This window comes from Eumetopias jubatus, unplaced genomic scaffold (genome assembly GCF_037043125.1).
Source record: "Eumetopias jubatus isolate StellerSeaLion01/CBP00866 unplaced genomic scaffold, mEumJub1_p1.0 scaffold_15, whole genome shotgun sequence".
NCBI classification, from domain to species: Eukaryota; Metazoa; Chordata; class Mammalia; order Carnivora; family Otariidae; genus Eumetopias; species Eumetopias jubatus.
Genome location: NW_028274821.1, coordinates 61,632,541 through 61,647,989, shown reverse-complemented (window position 1 = coordinate 61,647,989; position 15,449 = coordinate 61,632,541). Strand labels below are relative to the sequence as shown.

Genomic DNA, 15,449 nt, shown 5'->3' with positions numbered 1-15,449 from the left:
ACTTGGTGTATAGTGATTTTTATGGTTGAGATTATGTAACATACTCTTCCTTAGGTAGTGTGCTGTCAGAGCTGGGCTTGATGGATCACTGGTCAGAAAAAAAAAATTAGTGTTTTTGATTCATCAAACTGGAAACGGAGAAGTTATTAGCTCATTAATTTCCAGTTAATACTAAGCATTTGGTTTCTTCAGGTAATGCAGTGTGAACTTTTAAAATGTGATTGGCTTAGTTGCTTTTCAAAGCATCCAACAGTTTTTTTTTTTTAAATGACATTTTAACATGATACAGTGGAAAAAGTTCTAAACTCTGGAATTACTGACCTGCGGTCACAAGCTATTTTTGTTCCATTTTCCTACCTGCAAAATAAAGTAGTAAAATAAAAACTGTGGTTCTTTTCAGCTCTTACTTGCTTTTGATTCTTAGATTTAGATTGTGCTTTGCAATAATTGGCAATCCCTCTCCTAAAATATTGCTCTCATTTTGTAAGATAAGGAACTGAACAGACTTCAGGTCAGGTGCACAAGCAGTTTCTCTAAGATGAAACCCCAGCATAGTAGCCGACTTCTTGGCTTTCTAGTTCTCTTGCAAGCAAAGCTTGGCCTGCCTCTTACAGAAGTGGCCTCTAATGTACAGAACTTTGAAATGCATCTCGTCCTGAGTTATCCTGGCTGACTCCCCTTTCCTGCTGTGGCACCATTTTTCTCAGCTGCTTGAACAAATCCCATTTTTTAAACTCCTCTTTTACTCATCTTCTGAATTTTTTTGTTTTACTGTCCCTCCCTCTTAACCCACTTACCCCATTTCTGTGTATCTATCCCATTTCACGCAGCTCCAACGAGTAATTTTATAGGCCATGCTGGCCAAGGTTCTAGAATCAATTTTGATTTGTTATAAAATTAATGTAAACCATATTTGGTTTACACACACACAAGCAAGCTTGATGGATTTTGGGATTCAGCTGAATAGCATCACTGAAAGGCTGGCTTTTCCTTATTTCTTAGAATTACGGCGAGCAGTAAGAAGCAGCGTGTGGAGAAGGGAAACAGTTGCTCATCAGCATGAGTATGGACCAGAAGAAAACCTGGAGGATGACATGTATCGGAAGACTTGTACTGTGTGTGGCCATGAGCTGACATATGAGAAGATGTGACTAGTTAAGTGTCAAGTATTCACAGATGAATGAACACTTGTGTAAATAATGCTTCAGGAAGAAATGTGTATGTTACAGCTTAAGAGCAAGTTTCAGTTAGAGTCCAGCAGGTCTGGTTGTGGGCAAAATACTGGGTCTGGGATTGCTTTTCTCTACAACAGGGATGGGAGCTGAGGGGTGGAATAGGTTCAAAAGTTAGGTTAGAGCTAAAACTGAGAAATAAACCAAACCAAACCCTAGATTGGAATAGGAGGAAGAGCTTTTAGTAAGGGCAGAAGCAGCTGAAGCAGATTCTTCTCCCAGCAAACAAGGGACAGTAGTAGATCCTGCACCCCGGAGGCTAGCCGGGTCTTCTAGATGCTGTCTCCACGTGAGGGAGTGGAGAGCTGCTGTTGGACAAGGCCTGACTGGACAGCAGGAATTGAGTCGTGGCAGTCTGATCATGTTTTCTGTATCCTTACAGTTTACTACCATAGGCCCTAAGGTCCGTGTCTAGATAGCCCTTTTCAAATATGGATTAAAGTGGAAAAACAGCCATATTGTCTTATTGATCAAAAAGGTACTAAGTTTATCCTAACTTGTTAACATTTCACAGAGCACTTACGGTGGATCAGGCAGGTGTGATGCGAAATGGCTTACAGGTATTCTCATTTAATCCTGGGAGGGAGGAGAACTTCTGTGATTACTTAGCACTTTTAAAGGATGTGATAACCTACAACCTGACATCACCCCAGGCATCTGGATCAAGTTTAGCTAGTCAGTTTTGCCCATCTTGCCAGAAAGATCACAAGGTAGTTGGAGCTAGTAGGAGGATTTGTGCTTGACTACAGGGTCTGTGCATTTTTTTTTTTTTTTTTAACAAAACCTGTTCAAGTTAAGATAAACTGGATATTTTCAAGTTGTTCTTTGACATGGCTTTTTTAGTCCGGTTGCTACAAAGAGAATAGGAAGTTTATATGTTTTCATCTTCCTTTGTAGATCAGCTGTCCTGGAGATTATGCTTGAAGAAAGGCAAGTCCAAACTAGTCCAACTCAAATAGACTTGAGACTGTAATTACTAATTGTTCTCTAAGAATTCAACATAGAAATGTTTAGTATATTAGTCAAGTGTTGATTTTTTAACATGCCATGCTAATTACTGATTTAGTAAAAATTTATTCAGAACGGGTAGCAAGACCTTCCTGGGACCCCAGAAAAGCTTCCAGCTTGATGTCAACAGAGCAACAAGGGGTCTAGGCAGCTCACAACGATATTAACTGCGTGGGCCATAAAGAGCCGTTGCGCCCCATGGCCCTAGGTTCAAATTCCACTTTTTAGCTGTGGGCCTTGGGCAGGTTACTCCATGGGCCTCTTTTTATCTGCTGGGTGGGCACAATCATCTCTCAGAGGATGGTTGGGAGGATTAAATAGGGTGAATCTGGCATGTGGCACAGAGTAGCCACTTGTTCATGAGCACGTATTCTAATCAGGACAGTATAGTTCTAGATTTGTCTAGTTTCACGTATGCTTCTCTTCACTCTTTCATCACTTGAAGATGACCCCAGTATCCAGAGAACACTGACAGCCCAATGTATTCTACCCAGGTTGGCAAGTTCTTTCCTCATTTTCAGGTATAATTACAGATTAGTAAATTATACAACAAATTACTAAATACTTTTCAGGAAGAGGAAGCAAACTTATTTTCATATGAACCACTGCCTGAATTATTCCTGGAAGGGAGATTTAGAATCAAGGAAAACAAAGCATATGTTCGTTCACTTTGACAAAGGAAATGTTAAATGGCATTGATAGAATATTTAACGTTGATTTTTTTGCAGATACGGTAGTGACATGCCATTCTTTTGTATTAGCTGCTTTAGGGGGGAAAGCAGCTACTGAATGTTTTTGCTCTTAATACTTTTTGAAATTCAACTTCGTTTTTTTTTTTTTATAAACTTAGCTGCCAAACTGTACAGAGCAGGGTCACATCAGTGAATTCTTGTTAGAAGCAATATTACACATGAAGAGAGGCTCCAAGAGAAAAATTCCTCTAGACTTGGGATCAAGCAGGTATAACCAGTCAAACTGCAGTACACTGGGATAGGGAGGGCTACAGGGCAGTATAGGGTCAGTTACCAGAGCCTTAAATGGTTATCGTTTTGGCTTCTTGAGGACAGGAGCCATGTCTAACTGACTACTGTTTGTGGGAAGGAGGAATAGCATAACCAAAAGAATATTTAGACAAGAACCTGGGTGTTAGTCCCTTTCCTGCTAGTAACTTGCCATGCACCCTTAATTCTGTGAATAATTGTTTTAAATGGTATGGTATTTAAAAATCCTAGGAATTCCTATCTCTTGAGTAGACTATATTCTGTAGCCACTAAATGCAGGGTAAACAAAAGAGACTGGGTAACAATATGAAAAATATTAATGCATTCTAAATTTATGATGTAATAAGTTAAAAATACCTGTGTTGTACACAGGCACAGGAATACTACTTAGCAGTTGTGGGGTTGTTGATAAAAATTTTTCCTAAGGTTTAGTGAAGTCTTAAAATGCTTACAGTTTGCAATGTCAGATAATCCCTTATGCTTATTTTATGTGCATGCTTACCTCAGTTAAGCTTTAAGACTGTATAGGAAACAAGCTCAAGAATTAGTAATTACTTGGACCAAGTTCTGTAGAAACAAAACCCAAACCTATATCTAATTCCAAGTACAGTTTTAGCCAATCAAGGTACTTCTATTTCCACTTTACCATGTACCTCACTAGTGGGCCTTGGACAAATCTGTCTCTGAGACTAGAGGAGATGACTAGATCGCTCTCAGGTTCCCACAGCTGCCACCCAATGGACAGCACTGGGGGAGACTTCAGAACGCTGGCTGGCTCTGTTTCACCCCCGGAGATTGTGGTTTAAATTAGAATATAACTGTAAAGAATTTGGGTAGTGCTACTCTGAATAACATTAATAAGTAATGTCTTAAAATATTAAGATACTTTGGAGAGAGAATTCCAAATGAGGGAAGTAGACGTTCAATAAGAAACCACTGATTTTCAAGTAGACTGAGATGATAAATCATGAAATACCAAAGTTTAAAAAACATTTTTAGTTTTATTTCAGCCATATTAGGTTATCCATGAGCTGGGAGAAGCTATGCTACTTGATAGTAAACCCACTGGTTCTATATACTACTTTGTAAGCTGGACCTCTAGTGTTCACATACCTCAAATCACTTTTGTGCCTTAAGGAGGAAAAAATGCCAGAAAAGTTGTATCTGTCACATATATAACACATCCTATGGTCATCGTCACATTGTCAGTCGGGAATTTCTGCTCTGTGCGGGCAATTAAAGGTAATCAATGCTTTATTCTTCACTGTCCTCCTCCCCCTCCCCCTTTAGTAAGTGAAAGGATGCTACAAGAAAGCAAGCATTCAAACCATCAAAAAAATAAGACAAATTATTTTGAGCTATTTTTAAAAAATCTTGACGGGGGAATAAAAGGACCCTCAGGCCTGTAGGGCACAGAACTGCTGGAACACAGCCAGGATATGAGGATCTAACTCAGCAGTGAAGAGCAGGTTCTCCAGGGTCACCATGTACTGCTGGATTATTTGGTGATGCTGTGGACACAGAAAAGGGGAGGCTTAGGTCAGGAAAAAGACCACTTGAGCAATCTTGCGGAACACTTCCCTCAGCAGCCTGCCCACGTTGTGGAATGGTGGGAAGGGGTAGGAGGAAAAAAGTGGTTATGCTTGAGAGGAAGAATGGGCTCCTGAAAAGCCTTAACGTTAAGAAAATGTAGTCAGAAATAAAGCAGGTAGGATGTTCAATAACTTAGAAACCAACTGGCCAGAACTGGATTTGAATGTAAACGTAATTCATGCTTGAGAGCGGTGGCGGCTACAGGCGGGGCGGCTGGGTCCCTATGGACCAAGACAAAAGTAGCCCAGACAGGGACTGGCCCAAGATGAAAAACCACCCAGGAAAGCGGATGAAAACTATGGTTGCTGAGACATGAGTAAAGATACTTGGCACTACTTTCCCTTTTTCGTTTTACCGGTTAGAGCATTTAAAATTATTTTCTTTTACAAAGAGATAACAGATGACTGGCTAATTCTCTAGTAACTACTCCACAAAATAAGAAACCCAAACTTCATTTTGTCTGTTAAAAATAAACAGCTCATCTGTCTCACTGAAAATCCGACCTGTTGAGGCTATGTGGCGGGGGCGAAAAGTGACAGAAAATGCCAATCTCTTCTATGTGTGCCTGTATGACTTGCACATACTGAGGCCCCTGTAGGCCTAGCGAACAGCAATTAGGAATCTGGATGGTAGAGGAGTCATTTAAGCCTAAATATGCTGATAAGCCACAGTAGGAGCAAATGGACATAAAAAGGGCCTTATAGGTACTACAAAACCTGACAAATCTGACCCTTTTTTAAAATGCAAAATCCTTGTGCCTGAGAATAGTGATGTTTATTATCTAAGCAGTTTCCCACAAACCTGTAAGAAGATCTGCTGGAGCCTCTCTATACAGTTCTTATACCATGGGGTTAATACGCTGGTCCCATCAGTCTCACATCGTACTAAGTGCTCGGTCAAGATCATGATAAAACGCTGGAAAGGGGGTACAAAGTTAAAGCAGTGTTACAGGGAGAATTCTTATACTTCAGAAAACAATCACATTTTCGACCAAGAGACCTCAAAGGCATTCCTGTTGTACTTGGTCTTTGTGGTATGTATTACCAACTTTCCTAAGTTAATAAATACTGTCAGTCTAGAAAGGCAGACCAGTGCTAATGTTAGTACATCCTTTTTTCAGTACATGAACACCTTTAATATCTAGATTACTATGCTTGTCATTTTTCTCAGCATCTATTTTTAAGGACATAATCAGAAATGCATGTATAAAATGATCATCTATTTCATCAGAAGGGAAAATAAATGATCAACAATTGGGAGTAACTAAATATGAGAGAGGTACTTAAAAGTACCCTCACACATTCTGTTAAAGCCCGGAGCGACGGTCCTGTAAGAACACTAAACACCACAGACATGGGTTACCTCCAAGTAGAAAACTTTTACTTCCTTTGTAAATTTTTGTCTTTTAAATTTTTATAGATGATTATGTATTATGATTAAAAATCCCATTTTCCAAACATTTTTTTTACCTATCAGTGTCCCAAGACAAGATACCTGGAATATGACAAGGAAGAGGTTCTTCTGTTCACTCTGAGCAGATTCCACTTTTTCTTGCAATCTTTCTATTTGCTCCTCCAGAGCCCCATCTTTCCTGTCACTGCTTCTGTCATCATCGTCACTTCGCTGCAGGACGCGCAGAACAAAAGGAAAATGCCATTAGAATGCCAGTGTATTAAACCCCATCAAGTAAGGGGTAGGATGTTCCTGTGTCTGGTCAAATGCCGCTTGGAGACTTGTATTCTAAGGTGGAAGTAGTCCGCCACCCTCCGTGCACACATACGCCCACCAGCCCTGTGGGCACTTATCCAGGCCAGGGAAATGTTGTGGCACCTGTCTTGGGTAACAGCGGGTGGGGATGTCTGCATTCCCAGCAGAAGTGAGTTAACACCTTTTATGAGATAGTCCATTCAGGGAGGAAGTGTGTGTCACATTTTTCCTCCATTCAAAATGAAAGCAGCTTTGAGCTCCATGGAAAATGTACAGTAGATTCTTGTTATTTACCATCATTATGTTTATGCGTTTGCTGTGAACCCTGAACTGGTGAACACCGAACCACTGCTTAGGGAAGTACAGGGTTAGATTCTCGGGAGCCTTTTGGCTAAGATAACACACTGTTGTTAAGGCCCCATCTGTGATGGCCGCCTTCTACCCTTGATGCAAAATTATCAGAACCCCCTCTCTGTTTTTACAGAATTCTGCTTTTATCTCTAACGTAGCACCTGTTATGGGGTCTGCCTTATTCTGTTGGAGGCAACTGGGTAGATGCCGGTTTTTTCCTAACAGCACACTAAGGCTAGGTTCTAAATACTACTGCCTGGTAGACCCTTCTGTGATGAGGGAAATGTTGTATCACTCTGTGCTGCCCATCACGGTAGCCACTAGCCACACATGACTGTTGAGCACTTGAAATGGGATTCGTGTGACTAAAGAACTGAATTCTAAATTGTATTTCATTTTAATTCACTTACAGTTATATGCGGCTAGCAGTTACTGTGTTGGACACCACCTATCTAGAGAACGGTATGGCATGAAGGAAAGTCCCCGGAATCTGACAGGCCTGGGTCAGATCCTAAGCTCTGTCACTTAACCATGTAAGCTTGAGCAAGTTATTTAAGTTCTCTGAGCCTCAATTTGGACATGTATAAAATGGGGATGACACCATTTACCTTGCAGTATTTTAAAGTTTGTAAATGTGTGTTTATATACCATATGTATGTATGTCTTTATGGAGACTAGCACTTGAACCTGCTGTAGGTTCATGTAAGTCATTAAATTTGTTTCTACCTACTCTGGCAAATATGCACAACACTGGAAAATCCTGTCCTGAAGAATACTAGGAGTACTATTATGTAAAATTGTGGAATGCAGCTCACTGCTTCCCCCCAAAATGGCTAACCATACTCAGTGACAGGAGAAGTATTCTGTAAACCAGGGAAGGACCGCCCATCCCTCCCCACAGTATGGGGAAAGTGGTACACAGTCTTCTCCCTGTCCCCCCTCGTGCACCAGAAACTGTTATTAGAGAAATACAAGTGTCCTCTTTCCTTCTCTGCTTTCCCTTTTGGGAAGAGCAAACATGAAGTGGATCCAGAGAGAACTACGGAAAAGCCTGGTTTGTGGCTTCTTTCCAGGTTCATCACACAGTGTAGCAGCAGGGAGCAACACACCCCCAGGTCCTTCCTCTCCCTCTACTTCTACAACAGTCTGCATAATTTGGCCTCAGAAAAAAGAAGTTCCTATCAAGGTAATGAACTCTGAATATTTTTAAGAGTTTCTGGCATACTTTCTTTGACCATTTACGAATCAACATTAACACTTACCCGTTTGTGTTGCCTTGCGAGTTTTTCTTTTGCTTCTTCCAGCTCTTTCTGGATTTTGAGAACGTGTTTGTTCATCTTACGAATTGTGGAGTGCAAGATTTCCCAAACAAATAATCTTAAAGTAACACAGCATTTAGTTACTGTATGTTCAAGTACACTTACAGAAAATAAGATCTCTCAACTTTTATAACCTACTCATGCTGAAGGTCTTCCGCTGTTCAGTAGGCAGAATTAGTCCTATTTCTCCAGCAACACTTAAAATTCTTTTTGTATTATAAATTGTGCAAACATCTGTCTCTACCTATTAGACTCAGGTGAGCTTCCTGGAAGGCAGTACTGGGTCCTTGTCATTTTTATTTCCATCCCCTTCTAGACATGCATAAAAGGTATGTGTATATAACTCAATGAAGTGAAATGGCAAACCAGAAAAAAAATATGTACATTAGGAACAAAAATACATTTTCTCTCTTCTAAATTTTATTTATTTTTAAAGATTTTATTTATTTGACAGAGAAAGACACAGCAAGAGAGGGAACACAAGCAGGGAGACTGGGAGAGGGAGCGGGAGAAGCAGGCTTCCCGCTGAGCAGGGACCCTGATGCGGGGCTCGATCCCACATGACCTGAGCCAAAGGCAGACGCTTAACCATCTGAGCCACCCAGGTGCCCTATCTTTTAAATTTAAACATTTTGTATTGGAGTTGTCTCAAAATGGAAACCGAATCTGAGGCTCATTTCACATCCTTTATGCTACTTAACTATAGCATACATTCAGCCATTTCTCTGGAACATTTAAGGAACTTACTAGTTCACAATAGCTATCAACTGCTGGGCTTTTAGAATGAGATAAATATATGTCTGCTTCTTTATCAGCAAATTGCTCAAGCAGGATCACCTTGTAGGTGCTTTAAAAAGTTTGTTGCATAAATGGTTTATTTTTTGAAGCAGCGTCTTAACTATGTCCATCTACAAACTAGTTAGTTCTTCCTAACCCCAAGATACAGTGCAGAAGAGGACTTCCCTCTATACATTTTGACTTGGATGATGGCAGTTTCAGTGGAAGATAATAAAACAGCTTAGTCATCAAACTTAAAGTCTAGAGCATTAGTGGACAGGGCATAAGAGCAGAATACTTCAGCTCCGGAATGGGTGGTCAGGGAAGGCTTTGCAGAGTTAGGAATACTTGAGCTTGGGGTTCAAGAACAGATGGAGCTTTTGAGCCCTTTATCCGTTCAAGAATGCCTGTGTTTGAATTCTGACTCTGTACTTAGTTGTGACTTTGGACAAGCTACTTAAGCACTCTGCAACACTTTCCTGTTTGGTAAAATATAGATAATGTAACCCACTCCATAGTGTGGGGGTGAGGCTGAAATGAGTTGCAAACATTAAGTCACTCAGGATAATGGCTACCAAATAACCTCAGTGGTCAATTTTCTGAGAGTTTGCAAATCTGAGAAATGTCGTTGCCTTCATTTATGAATGCCAATCTGGCTGATATAACTTTAGATCATACCCTTCCACCCTAAGGATTCAGTTCATTTCAGACCAGTGTCCTCTGCAATACCAAATACAATGAAGAGGATAAAGGCTGTGATGGATTTTTATATCCTTATAAGCAATATTCCTTTATTGCCTGTTTTGAATCAACTCCTACTGTTCCAGTCCCAATCAGTTAAAAAACCTGTGGACTCACTTCATGAGTAAGAACCAAGCTTAATGAAAAGTCTTTTCCTGTAGGGGAAATGGGTCTAGAATGAATCTCCTGCATTCAATCTAGGTTTCTCGTGACTGACGTGAGACACCTCCCTTCCCCATGGGCACTCAGATGTCCACCAAACTTTTCCTCAATCCCTCCATGATGTATACTTAATCTACTGTGACTTTGGTTTCTCCTAACTCCTGCTATGCATTCCAGGTCCCCAGTTGAGCTGGACTCTTCCCTGCGTCCCACTGTCTAGTTCAGACCCTGACATACAGCCTGATCTTCTCTCCCAAGTCTGGATCCTTTATCAGCAATTCTACTTCTCTGGCTGGGTCCTGATTCAGTTTACATGTGTGTCCTTAAGAGGTGCTGCAAAACTGCCTGGCTGTGTATTTGCATTGCCCAGGAATCTTTTGCCAAGTCCAGTTCTACCAGATCAGACCATTGGTATATTAACGATGTCTGAACCAGAATTTGGAGCTCATGCATGAGACCAAATATAAACAGATTCTTAGAGAATACAAACTTTGTAAATTAATCCACACTTACCTAGTAAAGTCTCGAGACAGTTCTGAAGAGAAGATCCAATTTGCCACTGCAGCACAGTCAACAATCTGTGTACGGATCATCTTATCTACCAGTACAGCAATCATCTACAATGAGAAAAGAACTGTTAGGGTAAATCACACTTACATGGAAGCCACAAAAATCCCACAGCTACAAAACCAAAATACAAAGTCTGAAATTCATTTTCAGTGGTTATGGAATGGATTAATTTAATCATTAGGTCTTAAGATTTATTCCACACTCTGTTTGGCTCTGGTACTTACTATAAGAAAGTAAGAGAACTATAATGCCAGTAAAGATGGAGCGAAAAGAAAAACTGTTGGTAACACCTAAAATTTTTTGAAAATATTGGAGAATACAAAAACATACAAACTCCGCTGAATCCTTAAATTAAAAAATCTAAGAATGTTTCATTATAAAAAAAAGTGTTAATATATTCACAATTACTTTCATGCCTCTTTAAAACATATAGTATGAAAACAGTAACTGAGGTTTGAGAAAGCCTCAAAGCTGGTTTGTAGAAATTGGGAAGACTTGATAACTATTTCCTAACCCAAGTGGTAGACTCTTCCAAGCAACAAGTATTCTTACTACAAATTTAAAATGTGTTGATCATAACACCTGCTCTTTAATGAATGAATCAAATACCAAGACTTCTACAGCATTAAAAAAACTACAGAATTTAAAACGATTCTATAGACAGACTCAAATTTCATGTTTTAAAACAATGGCATTAATTGCCTTATTTTTATACCTATACAGAGCCTCAGCATGTCTAATTAAAATTTTTACCTGTGGATGGTTCCTCCAGACCTCAAACATAACTCTTAGAACATGTAACTTTCCTTCATCACTCTCAGCCAGGGTTTTGAAGACTTCATGAAACCTTTTGACAGTGGGGGTAAAAATACCACAGATAAACTTATTCATTAAGGATTTTAAGTTTTTCAAGGCCTTTTTGATGCTACTCCATTTACAGTGTAATACATAAATGCAAAATAACTGAATGTTAACCATTAAGGATATAAAATTCATGGTCTGTATGAAATTTGTGACAAAATCTTAAAAGAGATTTTCAATATACCACTATCAGCCTAGGACCACAGTTTTCTGTCTACCTAAGAACAGGTGAGGGCTAAGGCGTGGTCTCTGAACGCAGGTGAAGTAGTAGCCTGACTGCACTTTCCGTGGGAACCCTGCATTAGAGACCTGGTTTCTCTGCTCCGCTGCAGGAGTATCTATATGCTCTTTCTTCTTTTGCATTGTCTGAGGTGGTAGAAAGCTCTGTCTATAGGTGTCAACCTTTGGGTGACTCCCCAAAGTGTAGCTGGCTCTCATTTCTGCTTACCTTCCTTTAGGAAGATGTTTAGACAGGGTGAGAGCTTCTTGACTATATATGATTGTCCTATGGACCCACGTTTCTCACTAGTTTCTCTAAAAGTACACATGAAAAAATGTACCTGCCATGTATATAGGCAAACGGTCCATATGGACTGACAGGAGCCAAATAGGGTGTTAGCTACTACAAACCAGAAGCACTGTATTAAAATATAGGACAATACTATTAAGATCTTCACGTTCAACAATTTTAGCTAAAAATTACTGTATCACTGGTATACACCAAGCAATGTGCCAAGCCCTCAAAACAGAGTACATGTTCTTGTTGCACTTACTTTGCAAGAGCACTAAAGGAGTGGCTGAATGATTTGGCTGCCAAGTGTAGCAGAGTCTGTACGAAGACCTCTATTTTCAAAGGGTTAAAGCTGAATCCTTCATCTGAAAAATATTCCACAGTAAGACAGCTAGAAAATATAAGTATAGCAATTCCTTGGTCCATCACCTGGAGCTAGATGGATGGCATGCTCACATCCAAGCAAGTCAGACATGTCAGTCATCTCTTTGAATACTAATGAAACAATAAAAGACCACTGCTGATTTCAAATACTCAAAATATAAAACTAAGCATAATCTTAATTCTTAGTTTTTTGGGATTGTTTCCCTAATTCTTTTATATGATCCATTTCTTTTACAAATACCACATAAACTTCCTTGTTCATATCTCTCTGTATGGTGGCAAAATAATACATTAATAAAATAACTCAGTAAATACTTAACAGTTAAGTCTAAGTCTTAAAATGTCTGACAATGTCCAAATTTACAACCATCATTTCAACATATGCTTTCTAAATATATTTTCTATAATACAAATTTCTTAGAAAAATCCAAACAAAATCCTAGTAGTAAATAACCCAAGGGCCATTCATGTTTTATTTTAAATAATTTACTATGCATGTGTCCTTATGTACAGATCTAACAAAAAAATTTTCCCCCGAAATATCACCCAGTTGTCACAGACTTTTCATCTGTTTTATAAATCATGTCTCTTTTGGTGCCAGTGTCACACTGCTTTAGTTACTGTAGTTTTCAAGCTATCTTTTAATATGTGATAAGACAAGTCCCTCTCATCATTTTTTGTCTTGTTCATTTACTGATCAGATAAACTTACAAATCATTTTGCCTATTTTCCCACTCTCGTCCAGAGAAAAACCTAGGGATTTTGGTTGGAATTACGTGGTACATACTCAGTATGTATTAAACATTATTATTATAATAGTTTAAAAATTGGTGAAAAATCCAACTTTATAATTCACTAAGTCCTCCCAGTCAGGAACCTCTCTAAAGTGAAAACAGGGAATGTTTAAAAATCTCTCAACGGTAACAGCATTATTTTTACTTTGTGTTTAGTGAATGTAAGCTATGTCACAGGGAGGTGAGGATCTCTTTTTACATAAGGGAGAAAGTAGCTGGGTTTTAGGAACCATTGACACACTGAACAGGCCACTGGTTAGGAGCATCCGTTGAGACTTAAGAGGAACTCACATTACGCTTTATATTTATGCTTTAACCCGGCCTATACATAGTTCCACTGAAGAAGTACTTAATTCCCTTACCGTCATCATCATCCTGGTTAGGATTTGGTACATCTTTCAGAATGCTGAAGATTTCATCATTGGTTGCTTTACTTTTAAAGGCAACAGCTAAACAGAGGGCAACTGAATGTCCAGGAAGAGAATCTAAGCACAGAATGGGGAAGAGGGTAGATCAAGTTTAAGTTTTAAGATTGTTCTTGTGAATAGTTAAATAACCAAGAAACTTAAACTTCTATGACTGTCCTTTGACAGTCCTCAAATCCCTAGGCTTTTATTAAGCTAAAAAGCTGAGACTCAATGTATTTCTTTCATTTTGGTCAGTGCCCCTTCTTCCTCCTTTTCCCTAGGATGGTGAAGTTTGAGTTTGAACAGGGAAAGGGCTGCCAATTTGATAGATTTGCTTTTGTCTTTTGCTTAGGCCATACACTTGAATCTGTGTAAGCCAGATGCTCATATGCTGTGACCCCATGTATTTACTATTAGTTATTATCTGTTGAGTCCTTAGTATATAAAATTTGCACTAATGTATACTGTATGGCATCACCAGAGCAACTGCAAATCTTTTAATGTAAGGCAAGGGGGTAACAAATAAAAAGACAATCCTGACATAGAATAGGAGTCGCTAAGCATTTTGAATGAAGTCAATTACAATAGGTCACATGCGCTGTGTGCTTTTCCTTTAAAGTAGAAGAGAAAATAAGTGAAGAAAAAGAGAATCCTGTCACTAAAGGGTCTACGTTGTAGTGGGGGAACCAAGATAGTCACAAAGTAGCCAGAGCAACACAAAACTGGCTTGCTAAACGTTAGTATTTACAGAAGAGGCGCTTGGGCCAGACCCTGGAGATAGAACAGGAACTGGTGAGAAAAAGGGCTTTCCAGACCGAGGTTAATGGCACAAATAAAGGCAAAACCAAGAACCATGAGCCCGGAATAAATAAAAAAGGAAGTGGCCTGGCTGGAGCAGGGGTCTACTTGGGAAGAAGTGACAAATAACATAGTAGGGACAACTGTTAGGCTCAGCTGCTTCTATGGGAATAAAGAAAACAACGTTCAACGAAAGTCTGAATTGTTGCTATCGACGATGACTTGATGGTTCTCTGGGCCAGGATAAGGCAGAGCTCCAGACTCAGCACATCCGAGTGCTGCCACACCAAGCTTTGCCCTTGCAGGAAAGCGCAGCAGGAAGAGTGAGGCTGCTTGGTTAGTAAGGCTGGACGTGAGTCGGGGCTCTACCACTTGGAAGCCATCTCACTCTGGCTTCACCTCTTTGAAGATATTCCTCATTGTAAAATTGGTCTAATAAACACATTAATTCTCTGAGTTGTCTCAAGGATTAAGTGACATAGTGACATAGCAAATGTACTCGGCATTGGGACCAAGTGAGTTTACTTCAAGGAAAACAGGTGTAGTGTGAGATGGAGGTGGAGAACCAGGGGCGCAGGAGAAGGCAAGGGAGATGAGTGAGTTTCAAGATGTAAGAACTGCCACACACCATGAAGGGGGGGCCCATGGAGGAGCCATGTGCAGTGCCATCTGCAAAGACTAATGTGGAAAACCTCTGCACCTCTCTACCAGTGATCACCAATGTACAACACCTTACCTTCCTTAAACATAAAGCACAAAATGGCGTATCACAGTATGGGCCCTCTGATTCACAGCATAATCTCAGACATGAGGTAACCAAAAAGTGAGAAAGCCATATTTAAGAATTTACTCCTAGAGGCATATTGCTGGTCAAAATACAGTCTATGTGCACCTGTGTTCCCACACCTGAACTGGTATCACATGATAATTCAGATAATCTCTACCGCCATGACAAATACACTCTCATTTTAATAAGTTCTGGCTCTACATTCAACTTGCTATACTTAGCAGCATATTTAAAATAATGTCATGGGTATAACATTATAAACAATATTAAGAAAAAAATTACAAACCAGTAATAACTAAGTAAATCATGAATCTTCAAAATGATGACAGGGCAAACAAAATAATAGTGACTAGTATAGATCACCTTTCAAACACAAAATATAAACCCAAGAAAAGAAAAAGTTCACTTTCTCCACCTTAAATAACTGACTTCAGGGAATACTCGTG

The 15,449-nt window shown here is 39.6% G+C and overlaps 2 protein-coding genes across 2 annotated transcripts in view; one reads left to right on the top strand and one right to left on the bottom strand.

The window, feature by feature from the left end:
* The window catches only part of XPA (XPA, DNA damage recognition and repair factor), a 34,226-nt gene extending 19,557 nt beyond the window's left edge, over nt 1-14,669 (top strand). Inside the window, exon 6 of the mRNA XM_028108700.2 lies at nt 1,003-14,669. Coding sequence (XP_027964501.1) covers nt 1,003-1,151 — 149 coding nt within the window. The 3' untranslated portion in view covers nt 1,152-14,669. The remainder of the gene's footprint in view (nt 1-1,002) is intronic.
* The window catches only part of NCBP1 (nuclear cap binding protein subunit 1), a 38,428-nt gene continuing 27,201 nt past the window's right edge, over nt 4,223-15,449 (bottom strand). The window contains exons 16-23 of the mRNA XM_028108691.2: nt 13,374-13,496; nt 12,096-12,198; nt 11,215-11,308; nt 10,405-10,508; nt 8,155-8,269; nt 6,329-6,457; nt 5,636-5,749; nt 4,223-4,752 (exon numbers count right to left, since the gene is read on the bottom strand). Of these exons, the coding sequence (XP_027964492.1) occupies nt 4,639-4,752; nt 5,636-5,749; nt 6,329-6,457; nt 8,155-8,269; nt 10,405-10,508; nt 11,215-11,308; nt 12,096-12,198; nt 13,374-13,496 (896 nt within the window). The 3' untranslated portion in view covers nt 4,223-4,638. The remainder of the gene's footprint in view (nt 4,753-5,635; nt 5,750-6,328; nt 6,458-8,154; nt 8,270-10,404; nt 10,509-11,214; nt 11,309-12,095; nt 12,199-13,373; nt 13,497-15,449) is intronic.